This window comes from Streptopelia decaocto (genome assembly GCF_964273445.1).
Source record: "Streptopelia decaocto genome assembly, chromosome: 2".
In the NCBI taxonomy this organism is placed as follows: Eukaryota; Metazoa; Chordata; class Aves; order Columbiformes; family Columbidae; genus Streptopelia; species Streptopelia decaocto.
In genome coordinates this window covers 149544275-149566878 of record NC_138655.1, presented here as the reverse complement: position 1 = coordinate 149566878, position 22604 = coordinate 149544275, and the positions used below count along the sequence as shown (strand labels likewise).

Below are 22604 nucleotides of genomic sequence, written 5' to 3'. Positions count from 1 at the left end.
ATCAGACGCAATAGCCTCTCGACATGTGTTTTGCTGAACACACAACTGAATCCTGAGCATCTCGCAAGAGCAAACTCCATGTTCTCAATTATTTTAACAAGCGTTATTCTCACACAGGCCCTGTTTAGCAAACTTATCATAGGACTTAACTGCAAGATAAGAACAAGCTCAGATGCTTTAATATCTTTGCAAATATAAGTGCTTTACAGCTAGCAATGGACTTCAGTGTACACTTTACGTGCACTGCTGAACTGAAGCTTCATAATACCAAATTATGTACTACACCCCTGCCAAAGTGGTTATACCAGGACTTATCTTCCCCCCATTCGCCTTGTTGATAGGTTACCTCTAACAGCTTATTTCTGGTACACCTGCATTAAATGCCTTGATGAAAAGCAGGATGAAAATCCCCACCTAAGAACTGATGATGGCTCAAGCAAGTCAGCACCTTCTCTTGAGATCTAAATGCCTCCACTAATTTTTGTCACATAAATAACACAAGTCATAGAGCTACAGCAGCATTTGGCAGCAGGCTGACTTCACATGTCACATTCCCTACAGGTTTGAGTAGCACAGCGTGATTAGACTGAAGAAGCAGCTTGTAGAGCTGCTGGCATGGCCAGCAAGTAGAGCACTGGAAGCACTCACAACCATTTCAACAACTTTCTGCAGAACACTCCTTCTGAGAACAGGTAGACAACAGGGCTGGAGAGCCTTTCTGACCTACAGAGCCGCAAAATAAAACCTTCACATGGACAGGAGCCACAAACAAAACCAAGGGAACGAAGACTACCAGACATGGGCCACAAGTGGGAGATGAAAACTCCTTGGTCCCATCACCCCTGGCGGGACAGGGCTGGGCTGGGCTGGACCCAGCACCCCAACAGTGCCAGCCCTGCCCACCCCCAGGGTGACACCCTGGCCAGAACAGGCATCACCAACCCATCAACCGCCTCAGAACTCAGAAGTCACACGATGCCACTCCCTCAGTAAGAAGGAAAAACCTTTTTCAGCTACAGAACCTGCATTTCAATTAGGTGATGCCAAATCAATCACATTGGAGTCCCCAAATAGCAACCGAGGAGATTCCTCATTTACATGAGGAAAGAAATGCAAAAATATGTAATTAGAGAAGATTTACATACAGCTGGACACATTGAAGCATGGGCAGATTATCAATTACAGAGATGGCAATTACCAAGAAATTCCTTCTTTGAATTGCTAATATTGCTACTAACTAAATCACTTTTCAGCTTTTCATTTAGAAGAAAGCAGTGCACATGCATTCCACTACACTTTAAGAAGAAAAAACCTACACAACCTCAGAACCTATTTTAAGAATTACAAGACATGCACCGTGGTTTATTTGTAATCCAGGACACAATTTCATCATAAAGCACACATTTCCAAAAGTCATGAAGAAAATTATAGAGATCAAAAAGACATTCAACGCTCCTTAGAAGTCCAGGGGAAACACAGAAGTCTTACCTTTATGTGTATAAGCGTCACACAGATCTGAGAGAACAAGGATTATTTTATTTCCTTGCCTGTACAACATGCATGAGAGGCAGCAAACTAGGAATGTACAGCAAATGTCAAAAGGCAAACATGATGTAATCTAAAACCGAGTTTTGAAATCAACATTGAAAGTTACGATGCCATCCTGGAGTCATCACACAGACCCTGCTCTAGAATACACTGTATGTGCTGTGTACTCTTCATAGCTCAAAAAGCACAGCAAAACAGAAGGGGTCGAAGAAGTGGTGATGAGATCAGACATGGGAACTTGTGTTTGTTGTGAGGAGAAAAAGGTTGGGCTGAGAAGCACAGGCAGGAGCAAGTGAGGCAGACTCTGACACACATATACAACAAAAAGGGACGGGAAAGAAGAGAAAAATCAGACAATCTTGCTGAAGCTACAGGTATGGAGGAGGGCAATGATCTAAAAGAAATACATTTATATTTCAGGTCACAGCTAGTTTTAACATTATATTAGCAACAAAGCAAAAAGGAGAAAATAATACCTTACTTTAAAAATGCTATTTTCCAAAACACTTGTTAAATATAAAATCTTAGCTACAAATATTTCATTCAAGAATACACACACGCAAAAAAGTTCGGGGAGGGGGTAAGAGTCAGCTGCCTACCCCTAATCTGTGTTTCCAACAGAGCCAGCAGGCACTGCCCTCACTTCTGGAGACTCCTGAAGCTCCCAAATATCCCAAGGACAAATGCCATGCTGGGTGGACACCATGCAGTTATCCAGCAGCCCAGGAACAAAGAGGCCCCCAGTCACAACCTTGGCCACCAGGAGTGGGGAGAAGGGAGACGTGAGCAGGACCTCACTGCACATGCCCCTTCCCTCAGGCAGCAGGTTGCCCACAGCCGCCTTCTCTGCAGCACATCGAGCTCGGCAGAAGTCACAGTCTCGAAAAGCACTTTACTTCACACATTCTTTTCTCAAATAACAAGTATATTGATATCCACATGAACCCGTTTTGAGATCACCTACACAAAATCAGAGACAAAAGAACCGCTGATGGCTTCCTTAAGATCTCTTCTCCTTTTCTACCTACACCCACACATAAATTCAGTGCTGTTGAACTACAAATTTATATGTAAAAATTGAAGGATGAAGTCAGAAAAAAATAAAAAAAAAGAAAAGAACCCACACAACCAAAATATAAGAGCAGTTGTTCAATATAAGTTCAGATTCCCATGGAGTAACATAAAGCTTCAGTGTTTGGATTGCATAAACTGTGATTCAAATTCTTGTTATAAAAATAACTGTTTACTATAATATTTTTTAAAGAAATGTGACTTGAGGTCAAGAGCTTACTTTTCACAAAACATTCGTGTCCAGTTAAATTTAACTTGGCAACGTCCCTTTCACTTAAATATCAATTTTGCCAAAGGGAAACAAGTTCCGAGATGCAGAATTTACATCACTGCTTATATATGGATTTTTTTTTTTGCCTGCTTTAGCTTTCAAAGGCAGTATTGGTCTGTTTTTCTCCACCAAACAACCATGTAGATCTCCCCTACTACCTATTTTTTTTAATCACAGACTGACTCTCCAGGACCACCTCAGCTAGAGGAATCTTTCTCCCATCTAAACCCTTGAAAAGTGCACAAACCCCTCAGTAAAATTACAACAACTCCCATTTCTTTCTAAGCCTGACACAGAAAGGATAACTGTATATTGCCCAAGCAGTATAGTAGACACCATCTCAAATGGATTATCCAAAAAAGGAGGACAATTACTTGCAAAAAGCATGGTTTGAAAGCTTAAAATGCAATTGCATCTACAAACTTCTCACACTCCACTGATTTCTGGATTTCTGCCAGGTAGGAACAGTCACAACAAAAAGGTTGGAGAACAAAGTGCCCCTGAGAGCTCCGCGGTCACAGGGAGCATCGGGTGGGACTGACACGGAGTTTTAGTAGAAGCACATGCAAAAGATCTTGTCATTCACTCAGGAAGCTGCATTTTATCTGGATACTTATTTTAACATCTGAACTGCTAATCTACTACATACAACCCCATAGCAAGAAATAACAAAATACTAATCACAAGAAATCTCCTGTAACTTCATTTCAGAAACTCTTTTCAGGAACTGTCCGTTCCAAATGCAGACAAATCTAACCGTGATTACTATTTAATATTCAAAACACTAGAATTTCAGACCATATATCTGAACAATTATGTCAAGAGGTTAATCACGTTCCCTATTTTTATAGTGATAATGGCAGAGAATTTCAAATGTAAGAAAGACCATCCTCAACAGACTTTACTGAGTTTAGGGATCCAAATAATTTAAGATCCTGCCTACAGCTGTAGTTGAACTTGTGTTTGCAACCAGAAATAAAATTGCTTCTAAGAAGAACTAAAACTGTTCTTTTTTTTCCTAAGTACAGACACAGTAATGCACTGAATGGTTCAGCAAAACACTGCAATAACTGGACTTACAATTATGAATTTTATCTCTCTTGATTTCAGTTATATAGTTTCATAAACTTACTAAAACCAAAACAAATCCTTTCAAGATCTCCACATGAAAACAAAACAAATAGGTATTAGAACAGATTATATAAATCCTGAGACATAACAGCTACGATACTATCTCCAAAACACACGGGAGACTGCAGTCCTATAATAAACTAAACAACCATCTAGAAATAAAAAATTATATTAGGATTATCTGCATGCTCTCAATCATAACTTTCTCTAACCTATACTTCACCTTGGTTATTTTAATAGAATTCTTTTAGGAGGAGGAAATCCAGGGGTACACACACCAAATCAGTAGAGACTACATCCTACTGAATGTAAACTGCATATATGATGGTATAACATATAGGCAACTTTTTTCAAGCCAGAAAACAGACAAGATCTAAAACTCTCAACATCGGCTCAGGAATCAAGAGCTCTAATTAATTTCAAATGCTGAAAGACCTTCTTCAAGGTCTTCACACCACCTGCATCATTTTACAGAATACCACAGCTCACAATGTAGTTCAGAGATGCAACTACTGGTTGTAAAGCTCACTGACCACAGCCTGAAAGTTTCTTTTGGCCAAAGCAGGGAAGCGTGTCCTGCCTTGTTCAGGACCAGCTGCAACTTTGCATCTTCAACTAATGCAATCTTCTTCCTGAAGAAGGTCAGAAAAGGGGATAAAGAAACCACAGTACATTTAGATGTAAAACGGAACTATTGATAAATACTAAAAAACACAAACAAAACCACCAAGCACAGAAGCAGAACTACTGCCAGTCACTTCACATACACAGCCTCACATACACTCACAATTCCTAAATTACCCCATCCTTAGAAAGTTCACACAGAAGTGCAAAAGTATGGGATAGTATTTAAAAACATATTTGCTGATCAAGTATAGTTTCTTTCTCATGCAGTATTATTTGCAATATCTGAAATAAGTGCATTCTTCCCAGCAACAAAGATGGTAATAAGTTCCTTTATCAGTTGGGAGCATCCAGTAAGATGATGTGACACATGACAACACAGCAACAAAAAGGTACCATTTCCCAGAATACTAACGTGCAGGGATAAACTGCATAGCAGAAACAATTTTAAGCAAGCCAGTAATCCACTAATTTGCTCCAAATCTATGAAAGGATCTCTGTACCAGCAGTCTCACATCTTCATTTAGTAACAATGCACCTTATCACGCCATTTTGGGTAGCCTGGCTTTACAAAAACCTGGAGCAGTTACCACATTTTCTTTATCTTCTGTAACAATTCTGTCTCCTTACGATCCAACTTTTGGATTCAGGAATAATTCATCAATTCCCACTCTTAATTAAATAACAATACCTCAAAGAAAAGAAACTTTTAAAATTTCAACACAGTCTCATATTACTTTCAATACTGTTGAAAGTAAATCTTTTCACTTCCCATCTGATATCTTCTGGATCTTGGCCACAGCTGTATAAGAAGCATTTTGCAGACAAAAAAAAAAAAACAAAAAACTAGCAAGCAAAAAAGCCTGAGAAACAATTTTTTTAAACTAAAGTTGGGTGTTTTGTTTGTTTTGTTTTTTTTATTTCACAGAAAATTCTGAATCGGTAGTGGAAGCCTGGCTTTCTTCTTGCAAAGAGATACAAGCGGATCCCAGCGCAGATGTTCTTCCCTTCTAAGAACCACAGGAGATAAGAGTGTGGGAAACACCCTGCAAGGTGGACAACAATTCACTTTAAATCTTAGGATTAGCACTACTCCATAAACTTGGCCTAGCATTCAAACATTACAGCTTCCTGCAATATTTTTACACCAACAAAGGTAGTAATAAAGTGCCACTCAAAGGGACAAAAATATTGCTTTTATCAATACATTTCGTTCAAACCATCGTAAGCTATAGGACAAGAGCAAGACTTTTGCAGTGCAAACTGCATCTCTGATGGCAAAGGTATTTTAGTAAAATGGTTACAACATTAGCCTGACTTAACAGAAACAGAGTTATTCTGCAAAGAAAAAGAGAGGAGTAAATAACACCAGCTAATGAAAAAATGTACATTCTTGCTCATCTTGTCTTAGCTGAATGACAGCTGGTCTAATAAATCCTTTACAGGCCAAAAATATGACAAGCATGAGGAGAAAGGAAACAAACCAATAAAAACAAAAGGGGAGAAAAAGGGTTTGATGTAAATTCTCCAACCAGCTTCCACTTGTAATTTCCCATTAATGTCAACCACAGTTCCTTGGCCAGCTTCTATACCAGCTAAGGACTAGTCTTCAAGACAATGCTGCTGCTTCCCGGTTCTTTCTCCATTTAGTTCAGACTAATGAAGGCTCTAAATTTCAGCTCTTCCTCCCAGAAGAAGCTCAAGAGCTGCTGACGCTCAAACTGAACTGCCTGGAGGATGTGGATTACAATGACAAATGTGGTCTACACAATCTGCAACAAAGGTAGTTGCAGCTGACCTCAATAAAACCATCTCCAAATGTTGGTCAACGTCTGCAAAAAGTTTCAGCGTGTGAAACATGAAAATCCCAACAGTCCATTTCAGCAGTTCTGGAATACGTGCTTTTCAAGTTAGACTGTAAGGAGACAAAACTGTTACAGAAGACACAGAGGGAGTAATAACTACTCCAGTCAAGGCACCACCTCAGCATACTGCTGGGAGTATTCTATCTAAATAACAAATTACTGAATTTCAGAAGTTTATTAATATTTACTAGCTCTTCACACACATTTCAGAGATGTATGGCACATACATTATATATTCTGCAGGTTGAAGTAAAAAATATCATTGCATATATCAGAATGGACATAGAAAAAGAACAGATTTTAAAAGCTCTTGTTATCCGAGTTCAAAAGATAAGAAGCAAGAGTAATGCTGATTCATCTCTACATAGAAAGCTCAGAGAAAAGCTATACACTGTTTCTGTTTTCCACTGATAAAGGGTATATCATATTGCAAAGATATTAAACGGGAAGATATTTAGACTCTGTCTGACCTGCAGCTGGCTGGTGGGACCAGGACAGCTATTAAGCAGCGCAAGGCTCTGCTCACTTCTTCCCCTTCCAGCCTCACGATACATCACAGAGAGCAGCTACAAAAAGCATCAGTGAGTTGTATGTGCACAGCAAACAGCATCTCACATGCTTCAGTAAATGGTGTCCACGTGGGTGCCAAACTTCAGGACTGCTTTTTGTACCATCTGACCTCAAGCAAGGCCTGAAGGTGCAGTAAACATAGCCTGAAAGTCTGAAAAACCTTCAGTAAGCACATAAAATTATGTAAAATAGCTATGGCCACACAGTGGAGAGGTTTCCACTCCTTTTAAATATGTTGTTATTATTACATGTAAAATCTAAGGCAAAAAAACTACCTCTAAACCAGGAGTCCTTTTGTTTTCAGAGACCTACAATTTTACGTCTTGTCATCCTGCTTCAAGGACCAATTTGCCCAGCCAAGGCTGCTGATCTTGTGTAACTCACTTTCAAGGAAAATCTTAATCACAGTGCAGTGCACTAATAAAATTTGTTAGAAGTTCAAATACGATTAGCCTTAGCATGTGTGCTTGACAGCTTCTACAGCTAAATATGAAAATACTGATTTCATAAAGAGCATAAATTCAGTGATTTAATGTGAACAATGTGAAAGTGAGGCTTTAGGAAGGCTCTGTACAACATGATGGTGTCTGCTTGAGAAGGAGGGCACAGCACAGAATAAAGAGATGAAGCTGATAGCAGAAGACAAAAGCGAGCTGTGAGGTGTGCATCACCAGCAGCATGCAGCATAGGACCACGTTCAGTGATGTAGGCCACAGCAGGTTCTATTTTTAATTTTTTGATGCACCAGATTGCAGTGGTACCTTGATACGTGACCTCTGACAAATGCTTAGGTCAGTAATGGAAACAGTACTGAAAAGCATATAGATCACCTCGGTGCAGGAATTCTGGCTGAGGGAAGGAGAAAATTTTGGAAAAGATTTTTCTGTAAACCAAATAGACAATTTTTTTAGAGAAGGGCTACCCTTTCCGTTAGCAGGAATGTCTGCGTGCAACATAGTACATCTTTAATTTGCTTCTGAAGTGCTTGTATCTTGACTTTTATGAATGTAGGTCAATTCCTTCACAACGTGCAACCCATCATGCCCCAGCTCTTGAAAACACCAGCACTCCCTTTCAACAAAATTTCATTAGGTATATAGGGCAGACATTTTAAAACTTTCCTGTATTTTGCTAAAAATCTCACAATTCCTATAAAACCCAGTAGGCAGAGACACACAAATACTAACTAATTTCATTTCAGAGACTCCCACTCAAGAAGGTGGAGAAAAAGTATATAAATGAACAAATAAAGAGCTTTTTAAACAGCAGTCAATTCTTAAGAGCCTGTGCATTATGCAGCAAAAAATTAACATGATTGGCCCATCATGAAAAGGGCTGAAGAGGTTTATCAGTGATGCACAGTTGCACAGGATGACACTATCTGAGCTAGCAATGAAAAATGACCCAGTGACATCAGCAGGAATTTACAAAGAGGGGGAAAAAATCTCATTTTCTGGGGAGGGTGAGAGGGGGAAGAAAGGTAAAGACAAGACAGAGGAGGGGTTAATCATTAAACACTGTCTTTCCTTCAAAGGAACTCTCCATCTAGTCTCTGTTTCAAGAACAGTCTCTTGGCCAAAGTCATCACAGGGTATCAACTTTGCTTCATAGCACCGTATCTGTGGTAAGACATCCCCTATGCCCCCTCACGACAGCTCCATACTTGAAACTCTTACTACAGAAATCATGCTTCAAACAGAGAAACCACATTTGAGCACATGCAGCTTTTTCAAGAGTAAAACCAGTGGCGGATCTGGCTGATGTGAAGAATAAGTGGAGACCAGACTATGGTCAGTCCAGGCACCCAGGATTTAGACAATGCATACACCAAGGTGCTCGCACAGATAAAAGGTTATATGCAAATGAGATATAGAATCTGATACACTAAGGTTTCTACCATTTTTTTACTTGTTGTTGTCATTAACACTGCTGTAAAAAACGTCCTGAAGGCAAACAGAGCTAGGAATCTGCAAGTTGTGAACCCACTGCCATGATTTTCTTAAAGCAAATTTTTAAATGTGAAGCATTGAAAAATGTTGAAGCTTCCTCTCAGCAATAAATCATCAAAAACAAACAGTAACCTCTGTACGTTACATTTATCCTCTTGCTCTTTCTCAAAAAAAAAAAAACAGCAATAAACATCTGTTAGGTGTTCTTCCTTATCATGAGAACAAAAAAAAAGGATTCTGGTGACTGCACAATATTCAGAGAGGCAATTTTTCACATTTGTAGGTTTTTAAAGAAATCTGATACCTTCTTAGAAATTTTGGGAGGAAAAAAAGGAAAAAAGCTAAAATCACCATTATCATTCTCCAGAATAAGTCATTTGATAAATTCCTCCTCATCAAATATCTTTCAGAATTCCCTTCTCTTTCAGATACCACTTCACACACAGTTGTGAAATACTACACAAACTGAGATTTTCTGACAAGGTACCAGTGACATAGAGATAAAATCTTGCTATAAAAGCCACTCCTACAGAAGGAGAATTCCTCCAATCCTTCTCTGAATAAATACTACTGGACTGGATATTGTGCTTGAATTACAGGAGACAATTCAAAGGCATGATCTTGAGGCAGATTTAACAAATATATCCATATGAAGTATATGAGTGGCAAACGTCGAACAGTTACCCCCATACTAAAACTTCTAGTTAAATCACTCTTAAAGGTCTGACATCCCCCCTCTTTCTCTTTCTCCCCCTCATATTGCCAGAATTGGGGCCTGCAAAACAGTGGAAACCGCTCATGTCTTTCAAAGCTTAAACAGCCCGCAGCTGCTTTAAAGGTTCTAAAAGTTCTTGTTTTATTCAAGCAGCTTTACCCACTACAAAAGATAAAACGTTTCATGAATTTCCATGAATCCGAGCATGAAAGCAAGTTCCACATGAAACACATTAACTCAGACACTGCGTGTCATGATTTGTTACAGGCCCCGAAAGTACCACTCAAAGACAAACGCTCGCTGGGGACAGGGCCCGACTGCCAGCGCCGCGTGTTCCGAGCCCCGTGCAAGGGCTCTCACTGCGACAATACTGAGAAACGTAAATTCCAAGTGTCGAAAAAGTTTCAGTGCATCAGCCTTTGCCACCACTTTGCCATAAACTTGGAAACATTACCCATTTGAGAAACTCTTGGAAATACTTTATGACTTGCAACACTAAGGAATCAACATCCAGCACTTTCTCTTCACAACACAGATAACCAGGCTATCATTCTTCCACTGTAAAGAACATCATTGTAAAATGATAAAAATGTCATTAGACTTCTCTGTTGTGAAGGTCTTTTGCCACTCCAGTGTCTCATCCAAAATATCTGTACGCCATGCAATTTCGAACAATCTGACAACAAAAACATAATAGCTAAATAGGAAATAAAATTTCACAATCATGGTACCATCTTATTACTTTCAGTAATCAGTCTACCATCTTTGACCAAAAGACCTTCAGTGAACAAGACTCCAGGGTAACAGACGTGCAACAAAGGACATTTCAAAAAGCTGTTTTACCCAAAGTGTCTCCAGTTGGTCTGTGTGTAGAGACATTTATTGTCCATCAGTCTCCCCAGTGAAAACTTACTTCTCAGCATCTATCCATAAAAAGGGGCAAGACTAGAGTAAGGCACAAAAAGGAAACTCAAAATTGTTTGCTCTTTTTCAGAATTAAAGATAGCTTGCCCATTAGAAAATGTGACATTGTACTGATAATGGTCCCAGACCAAAACCAACAAAATTTAAAAAGAAATAACACAAAAGGTATTTTCTGTGTTCTAACAACAGCTTACAACTCTACAACTCTAGGCTTGAAACATCCCATCGTTTAAAGGGGAAGTGAAACAGAACACACACATGCCTTTCTCCAACAAATGAAACAACCAAGCAATAAATAAAAAAAAATATTTTTTTTTTTTTTTCAAATTACTAAGATGCAGGAAGTTCTATGCATTACATGCATATTTTAACAAGCGCACATGCACTTACTATTTCCACCTATGCACTTCTTCCCACCCCAATTAAAAAAATAAAGAACAAGGAACAAAACCCGCACATCTCGGACCAAAAATTTTACTGTAGACTATGTTGGTACAGATGGAGAAATCCGTACCATCAGAGAGCACTGCATGCTGCTATGGTGGACAACACTGGTGCTCGAAGAATCAATCATTCATGATCAACAATTGGTTCTTTCATCTCCCTGGCTTGCTCAGACCAGACCATTATGAATTTTTTTCCATCTACTGATCCTGTTACACTCCTATTTTTCAGCTGCATGTAGCAAAGACATCTGAAAAATATTCATATTTCCAGAATGTATATCATTATAAGAAATAAACTTAACCAGACAGGGGATCTACCTGCTTGTATGGGCTTCATAACTTTGCCAGCATCGAGAACTGACTTAACGTCAAACTCTGTAATAAAATCACAATCAAATAACCTATGAAAAAAAAGTGGAAGGCAAACTGAAGCACACTGAGGTCCCTCTTTCTGGCTTTCTACCAAAGGCAGTTCATGTAAACTAATCCATGAGATAGCTGACCTTTTATCAGGTAAAGTTTTAGGACTAAGTACTTCAGATAATCGAAAACTAAATTACATGTATACATTAAACCACATCTTTAAAATTAAGCTGTATTCTGGTTAGTCAGAACAGGAGCACATTCAGTCATTACTAAAACAGGGGGAATACGGCTTTTTTGAATATCACTGCAGAGAAAGAGAGGGAGAGGTGGCATTCATGATATCACAGAGCAGTGCCTCATCATGACAGTAATGGGGAAGGTTGTCATGGCAAACAGTTCTCCCACTTTTACTGCTGCCTGGGTTTGTCCTTTAAATCCTCGCCCCTGCAGAGGCCCGGCAGGTGACATCCCAGGCAGGTGACGTCCGCTGTGCACCGCGGGGGCTGCACTGCCCAGCCCTGCCGGGAACGCGGCCCTGGGCCACAGCGGCGGTGCGTGTTTGAGCCACCGGGCCCCGCGGCGGGGACGGGTGTCAGCAATGTCACCTCACGGCACCCTGGAGGGAGAAGGGTCTCGGCAGCGCAGACCCGGGACCAAAACACCGCACCTTGCCAGGGGATGCGGCGGGGAGGGTGAGCTGCTGCCCAGCGCTGGCTGCAAGGGTCCCACACACCCTCCCTGGGGACAGGAGCAGCTCTGAAGGCTGAACCCCGCGCAGTGTACCGCCACACCTCCGGGAGACCCACAGGGGCGGACACGGGGAGCAGCACCGGGCCGTGGCCGCACGGAGGGGCACGGAGCGGCTCGGTGCCAGGGCAGCGAGCTCAGCGCCGGGGCAGGGTGGCGGGACCGGCCGGCCCGGCCCCACCCGCGGGGCAGCCGCCCGGGGCAGCGCCGCGGCCCCGTCGCGGGGAGGGGAAGGGAGGGGAAGGGAAGCGGGGGCTCCCCAGGCCGCCCGCCCGCCCTCACCGTCGATGTTCTCCCGGTCGCTGATGTGCTGCAGGTTGCAGCCCGTGTCCTCCCGGCTCAGCTCGGCCTCGGGGCGGTAGGACTCCAGCCGGGAGTGGGCATTCCTGCGCAGCTTGGGGCTGGAGGACACGCAGCAGGAGGTGGTGTTCCCCATCTTCTCTGCCCAGCCCCGGCCCGGCCCGGCTCGGGAGGAGGCGAGGGGCGGCCGGTCAGCAGGGGCGGCGGGCAGCCATGGGCAGCGGCGGAGACGCGGGGAAGCGGCGGGGGAAGAGGCGGCGGCTGCGGCGCCCTGCGGCTGCACTCGCCGGCGGATCCCCCCGGCGGTTCATCCGCGGAGGCAGCCCCGCAGCGCGGCCCGCCGGCGTGGGCTGCGGCAGCTACGCCCTCCTCCGCGGGCAGGCAGCGCAGGGCCCGCCGAAGCACAGCCCCATCGCCGGCGGGGCCGCCGCGCTCCTCCCCCGCCCCCGCGCAGCCGCCGGGCCGCTCCACGCACGCACCCACGCGGCAGCGCCGCAGCCTCCGCGGCAGCGGCAGCCGCAGGAGCAGCCGCCCCGGGCGGCCCCCGCCAAGCGGTTCCGGTTCAAGCGGCGGTGACGCCTCCCGCCGGGCGGGCTGCGAGAGCGGCGGCCGGAGCTGTGCCCGCTCCTGGGGGACGGCGGTGCCCGGCCCGGCGGAGAGGGGCCGCCCCGGCAGCCACCGGCGCTGCTGCGGAGCCCGCCCTCCGCTCCGGCCGTGGGGCCGCCCGCGGGGCTGGGGGCACTGCGGCCCGGCGGGAACCGGCCGGAGCGCCTGCCCTGAGCCTGCTCGGTCACCCTGCGCACACCCACACGCGTGTATTTGTACATAAGAGGGGGCACGTTGTTGTCAGAGCCAGCGCGGGGTAACAGCAGCAGCTGTCGCCGCGCTGGGCGCTCCCTCCCCCAGCCGGGAGAGGCGCCGGGCTGGGCACGCACCGGGCGGGGCTTCCGCGGAGCTGCCGGGCGGCCCGGTGGGGAACCCCGGCCCGAGGGAGCCCCCGCTGCCGTTGCCGCAGAAACCCGCCGAGGCGCCCGGCGCCATCTCCGCTCCGCCGCCCGCCCAGGCCCCTCCGGCCCGCGGGTGGGCGGTCTGGGCAGCAGCCAGCGGGGACCTGTCACCGAGGGGCTCCAGGTTTTTAAAGAATTTACGAATTCTTTGAGAAGTCGTTAAGAACTCCTTCGGACTGACGGTGTCAGAACTGGCCAAAAAGGAAGAGGGCTGTGTAATGTGCTCCTGCATACCGCTCTACTGTGTTCAGAGCTTTCCCAGTCAAAATCCACCTTTTCAGGCACGGTAGTTGAATGGTTATACTGATAATTTGGTAACAGAAAAGCACATTTGCGTGTTTATAAAAAATGCTTTGACTTACAGCCACGTGTCCAGGGAACAATTACTTGCTAGTCTACAAGGCATCTCATGATATCTGATGTTTTTGTAAGATCTTCTGAAGTCAGATGATTACATTAAAGACTTGCAAGTTTTCAACCCACATTTTCAGATCACACATGGCAAGGAAAAAATGTTTTTTAATTTTCAGCTATCTTTGAGTGTTTATTTAATGCCAATAAAAAACCCTAGTGTGGTACAAAGGAACAACAAGAAAAAGAAAGTTTAGGGAAAAAAATATTTTTAGAAAGGTTTGTGTACCTAATTTTGACACCCCAAAAAGCACTGATGGGCAGCAGTTTGTGAGTTACATTGTCCCGTTGTGTTTGAGTAACTCGAGATGAGTAAGAATGGGTTTAGCATGTTTTACGTATTAGTGTCTTCAGTAATTTGCATCCAAACAAAAGGAAATTAAGTATTTGCTGGAGCTCTGGTCTAGGAAGGTTATCTGGTAGGATGTTGTGCTAACTGGTGTTTTCCCCAGCACGCAGGTCCTTGCTGAGGGCAGCTGGGGCTCCTTGGAGCAGACCCTGCTCCTCAGCTGCCAGCCCAGCCCAGGCCACAGACCACGCTCCTGTTGGCAGGGTGGATTTAATCCCAAATGGGCATAAGCAGCAGCCAAGAAATTTCAAACACAATTTTGTAACTATGAACTCAGTATATATACCATAGGATAATGTTACTGGAAAGCCTAGCTAAGCGCATCTCACAGGAGAGCTTCAACAGAGCTACAGAGACCTCTGTAAAAATTACCTGTTCACCTGCCTGCCACGGCTCCCTGCCCTGCCCTGTTCAATTCTACCTTCCTGTCAGAATCAGGGACACACCCATTTGTGGGCTTTTTGACCTGCAGTCTCCCAGCATGACCACCCCTGTGGCCCCAGTGCCATTGTCTTTTAAGTACATGCTTGAGTAATGTTAACTGGAAAGCCATTGTGTTGCCTGGCCTTGCTGGACCAATCCCGCTACATTTTTTAGGCATACAGCAAACATTTCAGAACCACTATTTATTTAGAGAATTTTTAACAGTTCTAAATCAGTCAGCATGGGTTTATGAAAGGCAGGTCCTGTTTGACCAACCTGATCTCCTTCTACAACAAGGTGACCCACCTAGTAGATGAGGGAAAGGCTGTGGACGTTGTGTACTTAGACTTCAGTAAGGCCTTTGACACCGTATCCCACAGCATCTCCTGGAGAAGCTGCAGCTCATGGCTGGATGGGGGTACTCTGTGATAGATAAAGAACTGGCTGGAGGGCCGGGCCCAGAGTGTTGTGGTGAATGGAGCCAAACGCATTTGGCAGCCGGTCATGAGTTGTGCTCCCCGGGGCTCAGTACTGGGGCCAGTTCTGTTTAATCTCTTTATCAGTGATCTGGATGAGGGGATTGAGTGCACCCTTAGTAAGTTTGCAGTGACACCAAATTGGGTGGAAGTTGATCTGCTGGAGGGTAGGGTGGCCATACAGAGGGACCTGGACCAGCTGGATCTTTAGCTGAGGCCAATAGTATGAGGTTTAACAAGGCCAAGTGCCGAGTCCTGCACTTGGGTCACAACAACCCCAGGCAGCGCTACACGTTTGGGGAAGAGTGGCTGGAAATATGCCTGGAGGAAAAGGATCTGGGGGTGTTGACTGACAGCAGCTGAACACGAGCCAGTGTGTGCCCAGGTGGCCAAAAAGGCCAAGAGCATCCTGGCTTGGATCAGGAGTAGTGTAGCCAGCAGGACTAGAGAAGTGATTGTGCCATTGTGCTCAGCACTGGTGAGGCCGCACCCCAAATCCTGTGTTCAGTTTTGGGCCCCTCATGACAAGAAAGACATTGAGGTGCTGGAGAGAGTTCAGTGAAGGACAACGAAGCCGGGGAAGGGTCTGGAGCACAAGTGTGATGAGGAGCAGCTGAGGGAACTGGGGCTGTTCGGCCTGGAGAAAAGGAGGCTGAGGGGAGACCTGATCACTGTCTACAGCTACCTGAAAGGAGGTTGTAGCATGGAGGGGGTTGGTCTCTTCTCCCAAGTAGCAAGTGATGGGACAAGAGGAAATGGCCTCAGGTTGCGCCAGGGGAGGTTCAGATTGGATATTAGGAAAAAATTCTTCGTGGAAAGGGTTGTCAGGCATTGGAACAGGCTGCTCAGGGAAGCGGTGGAGTCACCATCCCTGGAGGTGTTTAAAAGGCATTTAGATAAGGTTCTTAGGGACATGGTTTAATGCTAGAGTTAGGTTATGGTTGGACTCGATGATCCTGAGGGTCTCTTCCAACTGAAATGATTCTATGATCTATTGTAGCAAATCCTTAGTCAAGTCTTGCAATTTATACTTATTCTATGATTTTCATAAGCTTTGAAACAAAACAGGCAATGACACAATAATGGAGGTGGGTTAATTGCCATCTCTGCTTCTTTAAGTAGACAAGCAGAGCATAAAAATACATGTTTTCTTCATTAAAAATGAATTATTTAAACTTTGGTCTATATTTAAAACTAATATTCAAAAAGCAAACAAAATGTTTTTACAATATAAAGTATTTATAACTTGTGATCATCAGTTGTGACCACATATAATCTCTATGTAGCTACCTATTTTCTTCCTTGAAGTCTTTTGTTCTGAATTTTTCATATACCTTTATTCCTCCTCCCTTCCCTGTAAGAGCTTGCTGAAGTACATTATAATGGCAAAGGTGCTGCAATACATATTTACAGATCAAGTCAAAGAAAAGGAACACTGCTCTAGGGTAATGGTCTTCTACTGGTATCTAAGAGCTGAGAAAAGTACATAGGTGAAATATATGTCAGCAAAGCATATTTAGTTTTGAATTATGATTATTTCAGCTATTGAGTCTATGATGCAAATGTAATTGTTTGATAAATATTGGTACAGTAAAGCGAGAACAGTTCATTGTACCTTGCTGACATGCTTAGATGTCATGTATGTCTCAAGAAGATCTTTTGTGTCTTTCTTCGATGACGGATCATTTTACTCTTGAGGTTTAAGATTATGTATTTTACTGAGTTTTCTGTCCTGGGCACCTTCATGCATCAGATGAGGAACACCATAAAGCTTCTTAAACTAAGGGCTTTCAAGACTGGACAGCACTGAGGTACCTCTGCTTACAAAGGAATTATTCCTGCACAAAGATATTTTTAAATCTGTAGCATCACTATACAGAAGACAATGAATTTTAATAGGTTAAATATTAATGATGTGACCCATTAAACCTTGTGCTTGAAATCCTTCTGGGACATTGAAAAATATAAGTGTTTCAGACCAGCAGATGTAGGTTATTGTTTTGCTTAAATAAGATTTTTATCTATTTTGAATAAATAAAAATGATAAATATTGTTTAATCCAAAAGTACTTTCTGTTTGCAAACCAAAATATATGGGAAGCACAGTTAGAATGAAATCCTTAAGAGAAATTATTGGTGACAACCAGATCTTTTGATTCTGCTCATCTTTCAAATACAATCTGAGAAATTCGTGTCACACAATGCCTTCCCCACACTGCCATCTAATGTTCGATAAGAGTCCTACTAGCAATTTGGGCATTTTGGGCACTCTGAAGTGCCATGTTGTCAAATTTATCACAGAGCTAATCATTGTATGGAGTTTAAGCAAAAGCTTAAAATGAACATGGCTATGTAAAAAGTGATCTGGCTGGTCAATTGAATCATACCCTAAAGTCTGTTGATTTTAATTGCTAAATTTATTTTGACTATGATATTAAATTCCAAATCAACTAAAACCGCAGTGACGAACAACCCTGAGGAATGTTGTTATCCCTCTGATAATTCTATTTGTTTTTACTTAAGTTTATTGCTACAAGCCTGAATTCAGCAGCAGTAAGAAACTTTCTTCCTCAAGGCATGTTGGGAATGGCTCACTCTTGATTCTGAGCCAACCCAACGGCAAAGCCTTTCCCTGTGCTCCTCAAGAGATCACATTTGGGGATCATGTCTTAGATTCCTACCTCTATGGACAGATTCTGGGGCATATCTCCCCTTGCTGAAGGTGTTGATTCTTCTAGGACTAAGGCAGTCTTGTCTTTCTTGGAGGGAGAAATCCAGTGTTTGCCAAAAAACATCCTTTCAGCCTCATCAGAATTTATTGGAGGCCCTTTCTGAGCCTGTGCCAACCATTGTGCTGCCACCAGAGATATCTGGAGGTTTCTGTGGCACTCAGCAGATCGCTGCAGCTCCCAGGAAAGGCTCCAACACCTAACGAGAAGTATGTAAGATATGGGAGTTAGTGCCTGGTGTTACCCAGCTTAAAAATACTCAAATGGAGCCCGAGAAGTCAGTCCTTTGGCACTTGTTTCTCAGAAAGCAACTACCTTGTTTGAATCAGAGGGAAACATGTAAAGAGCAAATCAATATTTCTTTTGAAGATAAAGGGAAAAATTTTGGCTACCTACTTCATGTATTTAACTTTAGTGCATAAATTAGGTTATTAATCTGGTGCTAGCCAATGAAGAGATACTATTCTAGGCAATAAGTCAGAGCACAAAGTCAAGGTCCTGCTCTGCAGTGCATGGCAACTAGAGGATCCTATTGATTTTAAGTTACTATACAGGACAAAATAGGCAATTCAAGAATGAAGGTGATACACCAGAAAGCAGGTGTTAGAATACTTCCCTGAATATACATATCCCAGACTGGTTTATTTATTTATTGCTATATTATTTGCAAACTTGAAATCACTGCAGAAAGAGGTGGTTTCCCCTCAACTAGGGAAAGATTGTTCCTTGTTTTAGGTGAAACACTTCAAGAACAACTATACTGGAAGGTTTTCATACATACAAGCATTCATAATTTTTTTAAGTTTTATTTCTTTGGGGATGGAGCAAGATAAGATCTGCACTTGGAAGCAGCCAGAACCCCAGGCATTATGCATAGAAGGGGAGATCACCCATACAGCACAGATCTGCAATGAGAACTGGAGGGGAGGAGTCACTTTAGCAGATTGTTCCATGGATGCTCTTGCTTGGTGGAGGAAGGCACGAGCTATTGGATTTAACTAGCTGGGTGGAATTTGGTTGGATTAGCTTTGGCACAGTTTCACATACTCTTAATTCATCAGTGAACACAGTAAAGATACTGGAAAGCTACTGGAGAAAAACAACCTTGCCCCTGATGCTGCTGTTGTAGGCAGAGCACAATCCCATAGCCTCTCTCTGTGTTTTTCTCTCTTCATTGTCTCCCTGGTTAGTTTGTTTTGTGCCAGCGTGTGTCTCCCCATGTCAGGATTGGCTGCTTTTTCTGGGTCTGAGATCTTGGCATGTAAAGAGCAATAATTACCCAGTAGCATGGCTTGGTGACTACGAGCAAGAGTAGGAGAGCCCCCTCCTGAACAAGAAAACCCCTTGTAGAGAAAAGCCTGAGAAAACAAAACAAAATAATGTGTAAAAACAAGCAGTGCTGCCACAAAGCACTTTGCCAGCTGGAGTCTACATGGGGTATGAATAAGAGCCTATTGTGTTCCAGTCCTTTCTGCTTGTGAAAGATCCCATTCTGTAGAGATATCTTAATCTGTTCTAATTTCATACAAGTCTATGCAAGTATAACTTCTTTAGTTTCAACAAAGCTACTCCTAATTTACCCTAAGAATGAGATGTGAACCAGGCGCAGCAATTTGGGATGGCATGTTCAGACAGAACTGTTTTCTCTCAAATTCATCTTCAGACACCAAAAAAGAAAAACCAACTCTCTACCCAACTCTCAATACCTGGCAATTTTGAGTATCAGTCATGGCAGCCCACAGTTAGAAATGTTGATGTGTAGCATGAGCTTAAAAGTCCCGCATTCTAAACTAATACAGATTAATATGCAAAGGATTCAAGTATTCAGAAACATAGCTCACCAGAAGATCATGTGTCTGTACATACATGTGCTCAGGCTGAGTCCCTTATATGAAAAAAAAAGCATCAGGGAAGTTTATTACTTTAGGCTACATCTCCCTAGAAGACCAGCTTTTTAATTACAATGAGAGGGCTTTGTTTGAAGAATAGATTTGAAGAAAATTTCAAGGTTTCAGAGACAGAGCATAAAGCTGAATTTGGTAAACTGTACAAATTTATCTCACGCACTGTTCCTAGGAAACACATTTTCAGACTGAGTAAAGTTCTGCTGAATATTAACATCTATATTGAGTGAAAATAGACTTTCCTCACTTAATTTTCCAATCAAGAGGCAAAATGAAAAGGTGAGAAAATTCTCACTATAAAAATTAAACTATTGAAGTATCCAAGTTTTCAATAGAGAAGTGTCTGGGCATGAGCTTATTGATTTTTAGCCAGGTACTGCAATTGTAAATACCTGTAAGAATTTATTTAGAATTTCAGAGAGACCAAAAGTCACCTCTCTCAAGACAAATCCCCTGAGTTTCTGTGTATATACCTGGAAAATACAGAAAATGGAAAGGAGGTAAAGAACCAAAAATTAATTAATGCCCTTAACAAATTAAGAGCAGATACATCCTATTGAGTGTGTATGCCGTGAAGATTTTGTTTTTCTTCCTCAGGTCCTACATGGCTTTAGGCAGTACCCTTTCCTTTGAGAAATAATGTAAGATTGAAACCTATGCACCTGAACAGGCCAAAAGTTCTTCTTTATTTTCTATTCAAACAGTGAATCGTGTCCACTGTCAATGGGCATTGGTCTCAATGTCCTTTGAGTAGAAAGGCTGGCCTACGAAAGTAATAAAAACATTAACCTCTTCGTATGATTTTCAAAGTCCTTTCTCTGTCAGTGAAGAAGTACCCAGGACATAAGCAAGCCTACAGAGTTAAAACTGAGGCTCCCACATGAGTAGTTAATGGTTTTTTCCTCAAATATAGCAAAAACTGTCATAATCACTAGAATCCATTTCCATTTGTTTGGCAAAAAAAAAGTGGCTTTCTTCTTTAACCAGGTGAAGCTCACTTTACATTTCACTTCAGTTGCTATCAGCAAGCCTTCTGTCAGACACATTGTCAGTGATCTGTATCTTTCTGCTTATTTATTTACCAAATTTTTAACTATGTAATCACAGAGATAGCAGTACTACTTGCTTTGGTTTTGAATATGACCACCCACTGATTTGCACAGAGTCAAGGAGCCCACATTCAGTTGTCTGCTCCACTGCACACTGTGGGCAAGGCTGCTGAAAACTCCTTCATCCCCGCTTCCCAGGTCCCTCTCATTGAAATGAGAACAATAAAATCTCACGGCGTCAAAGGGTAAAAAGACTAAAATATTTAAAACAGCAAGTTGCTCGTGTATTATAGGAAAGGGGACCAAATAAATAAAATGGCTGGCTTGCTCTGTAATCTTAGATGTTCTGTTCTATCGTGGTACTTCTGATGTGCACACCAACATTGCTCGATGCAGACAGTGCCTGTCATTAAATGTGAAACAAATTCTTGTATGTTGTAACACATTGTGCCACTTGTGTAGCTCATTAACTTTGCTGTCATCATCACTCAGCAAGCAGATACATCAGCTGGTAGAAGAAATGCCAACGTGAGAATAGTAAGTTCACAGGTTAAAGAAGTCATCTTTCCTCTATAAATAGAGTTGGTGTAAATCACCAGAGTCTGCAAAATGGGCTGGGGAAAATTAGTCACTGACCTACAAACGCTTCCCGCTGGATGTCTGTGAATCCACTTCACACAGTTAAAAGTGACAAGAACTAAAGTGGATACAGAAGCAGGACCATATGGTAGTGTCCTAGCAAACGTGAAAATAAACCCAAGTAATAAAAACACATTCACGTGCAATTATTCTAAATAATCAAAAGGCAAAATGACACATTGAAAGTTACTTTTTAATAAAAATTAAAATCAGGGAATACTTTTTACACTCTTTCTAAGGAAGAGGTTATATATTTTCACTACCCTGCAGTCCTGGTGGCAGCTGCCCAGAAGGCCTTGTGATCTGCAATGGCATCCGCAACGTGTGATTGAACAGGGAACCCGGCTCAGCAATTTCTGTAGAAAACTGCTGACTAACATAGGGAGAAATCTAGTCAATTTGAATTCTGCTTGAAATTCAAGACAACATAATTAATGACGACATTTTTATCTCAAGTAAGGAACTAGCTTGCTGGTTTTTGCTCTAAGTTAATGTTGCCCTTCTCAGCTGGAACTCTTCAGCCAACACTTTACCAAAGTGCCCTCTCTGCTGATAGACCTGTCACTCATAAAATACCCCTTGGGGACAGCTACAGGAAATAAAATATCTGCATTAGAACAGGTATTTTCTTAGGCCAAATTCACTGCATTGCCAGGTTTACTGTAGCATAAGTTTGTTGCACTCACAAGTGTGACATTTCTAAAAAAAAATTACTAATTTGGTGATGAGTCGGCCCCTTTATTTAAAGCTACTTAACTTGAAAGGATTTAGAGACACCAGATCTTTACATTCCAGGAACTTTGAACCGTCACATATTTTGACAATTTACTAAGTTCTAATAAATGAAACCATATTACAATATATGACTATAAATTGCAGCCCCCCTTGATATGCTTGGCTCCAGACTGACAAGACAAACCTCCTCCAATTCATTTTTAAAACCAGAAAGATATCTTGTATAATACAGGACAGAATATTTGTCTGTAAGCGTATGTACATTTTCTTCAAATGTTATTATAAAAATTCTAAAGTAGCAGCAAGATAGCAAAAGCACAATTTTAAAAATGTTGTTTGTTTCTACAATCTTTGAG

The 22604-nt window shown here is 42.5% G+C and overlaps 2 protein-coding genes across 7 annotated transcripts in view; both read right to left on the bottom strand.

The window, feature by feature from the left end:
- Positions 1-13268, bottom strand: part of CCNY (cyclin Y) — a 125229-nt gene extending 111961 nt beyond the window's left edge. The window contains exon 1 of the mRNA XM_082047146.1: positions 12510-13268. Coding sequence (XP_081903272.1) covers positions 12510-12663 — 154 coding nt within the window. The 5' untranslated portion in view covers positions 12664-13268. The remainder of the gene's footprint in view (positions 1-12509) is intronic.
- A 3008-nt stretch (positions 13269-16276) lies between these two features.
- Positions 16277-22604, bottom strand: part of CREM (cAMP responsive element modulator) — a 59271-nt gene continuing 52943 nt past the window's right edge. For 5 of the 6 annotated variants that reach the window (XM_082046669.1, XM_082046676.1, XM_082046670.1 and 2 more), the window contains one exon: positions 16277-18120. In XM_082046669.1, the coding sequence (XP_081902795.1) occupies positions 17862-18120 (259 nt within the window). In that variant the 3' untranslated portion in view covers positions 16277-17861. The remainder of the gene's footprint in view (positions 18121-22604) is intronic. The other variant, XM_082046674.1, reaches the window with a different exon arrangement.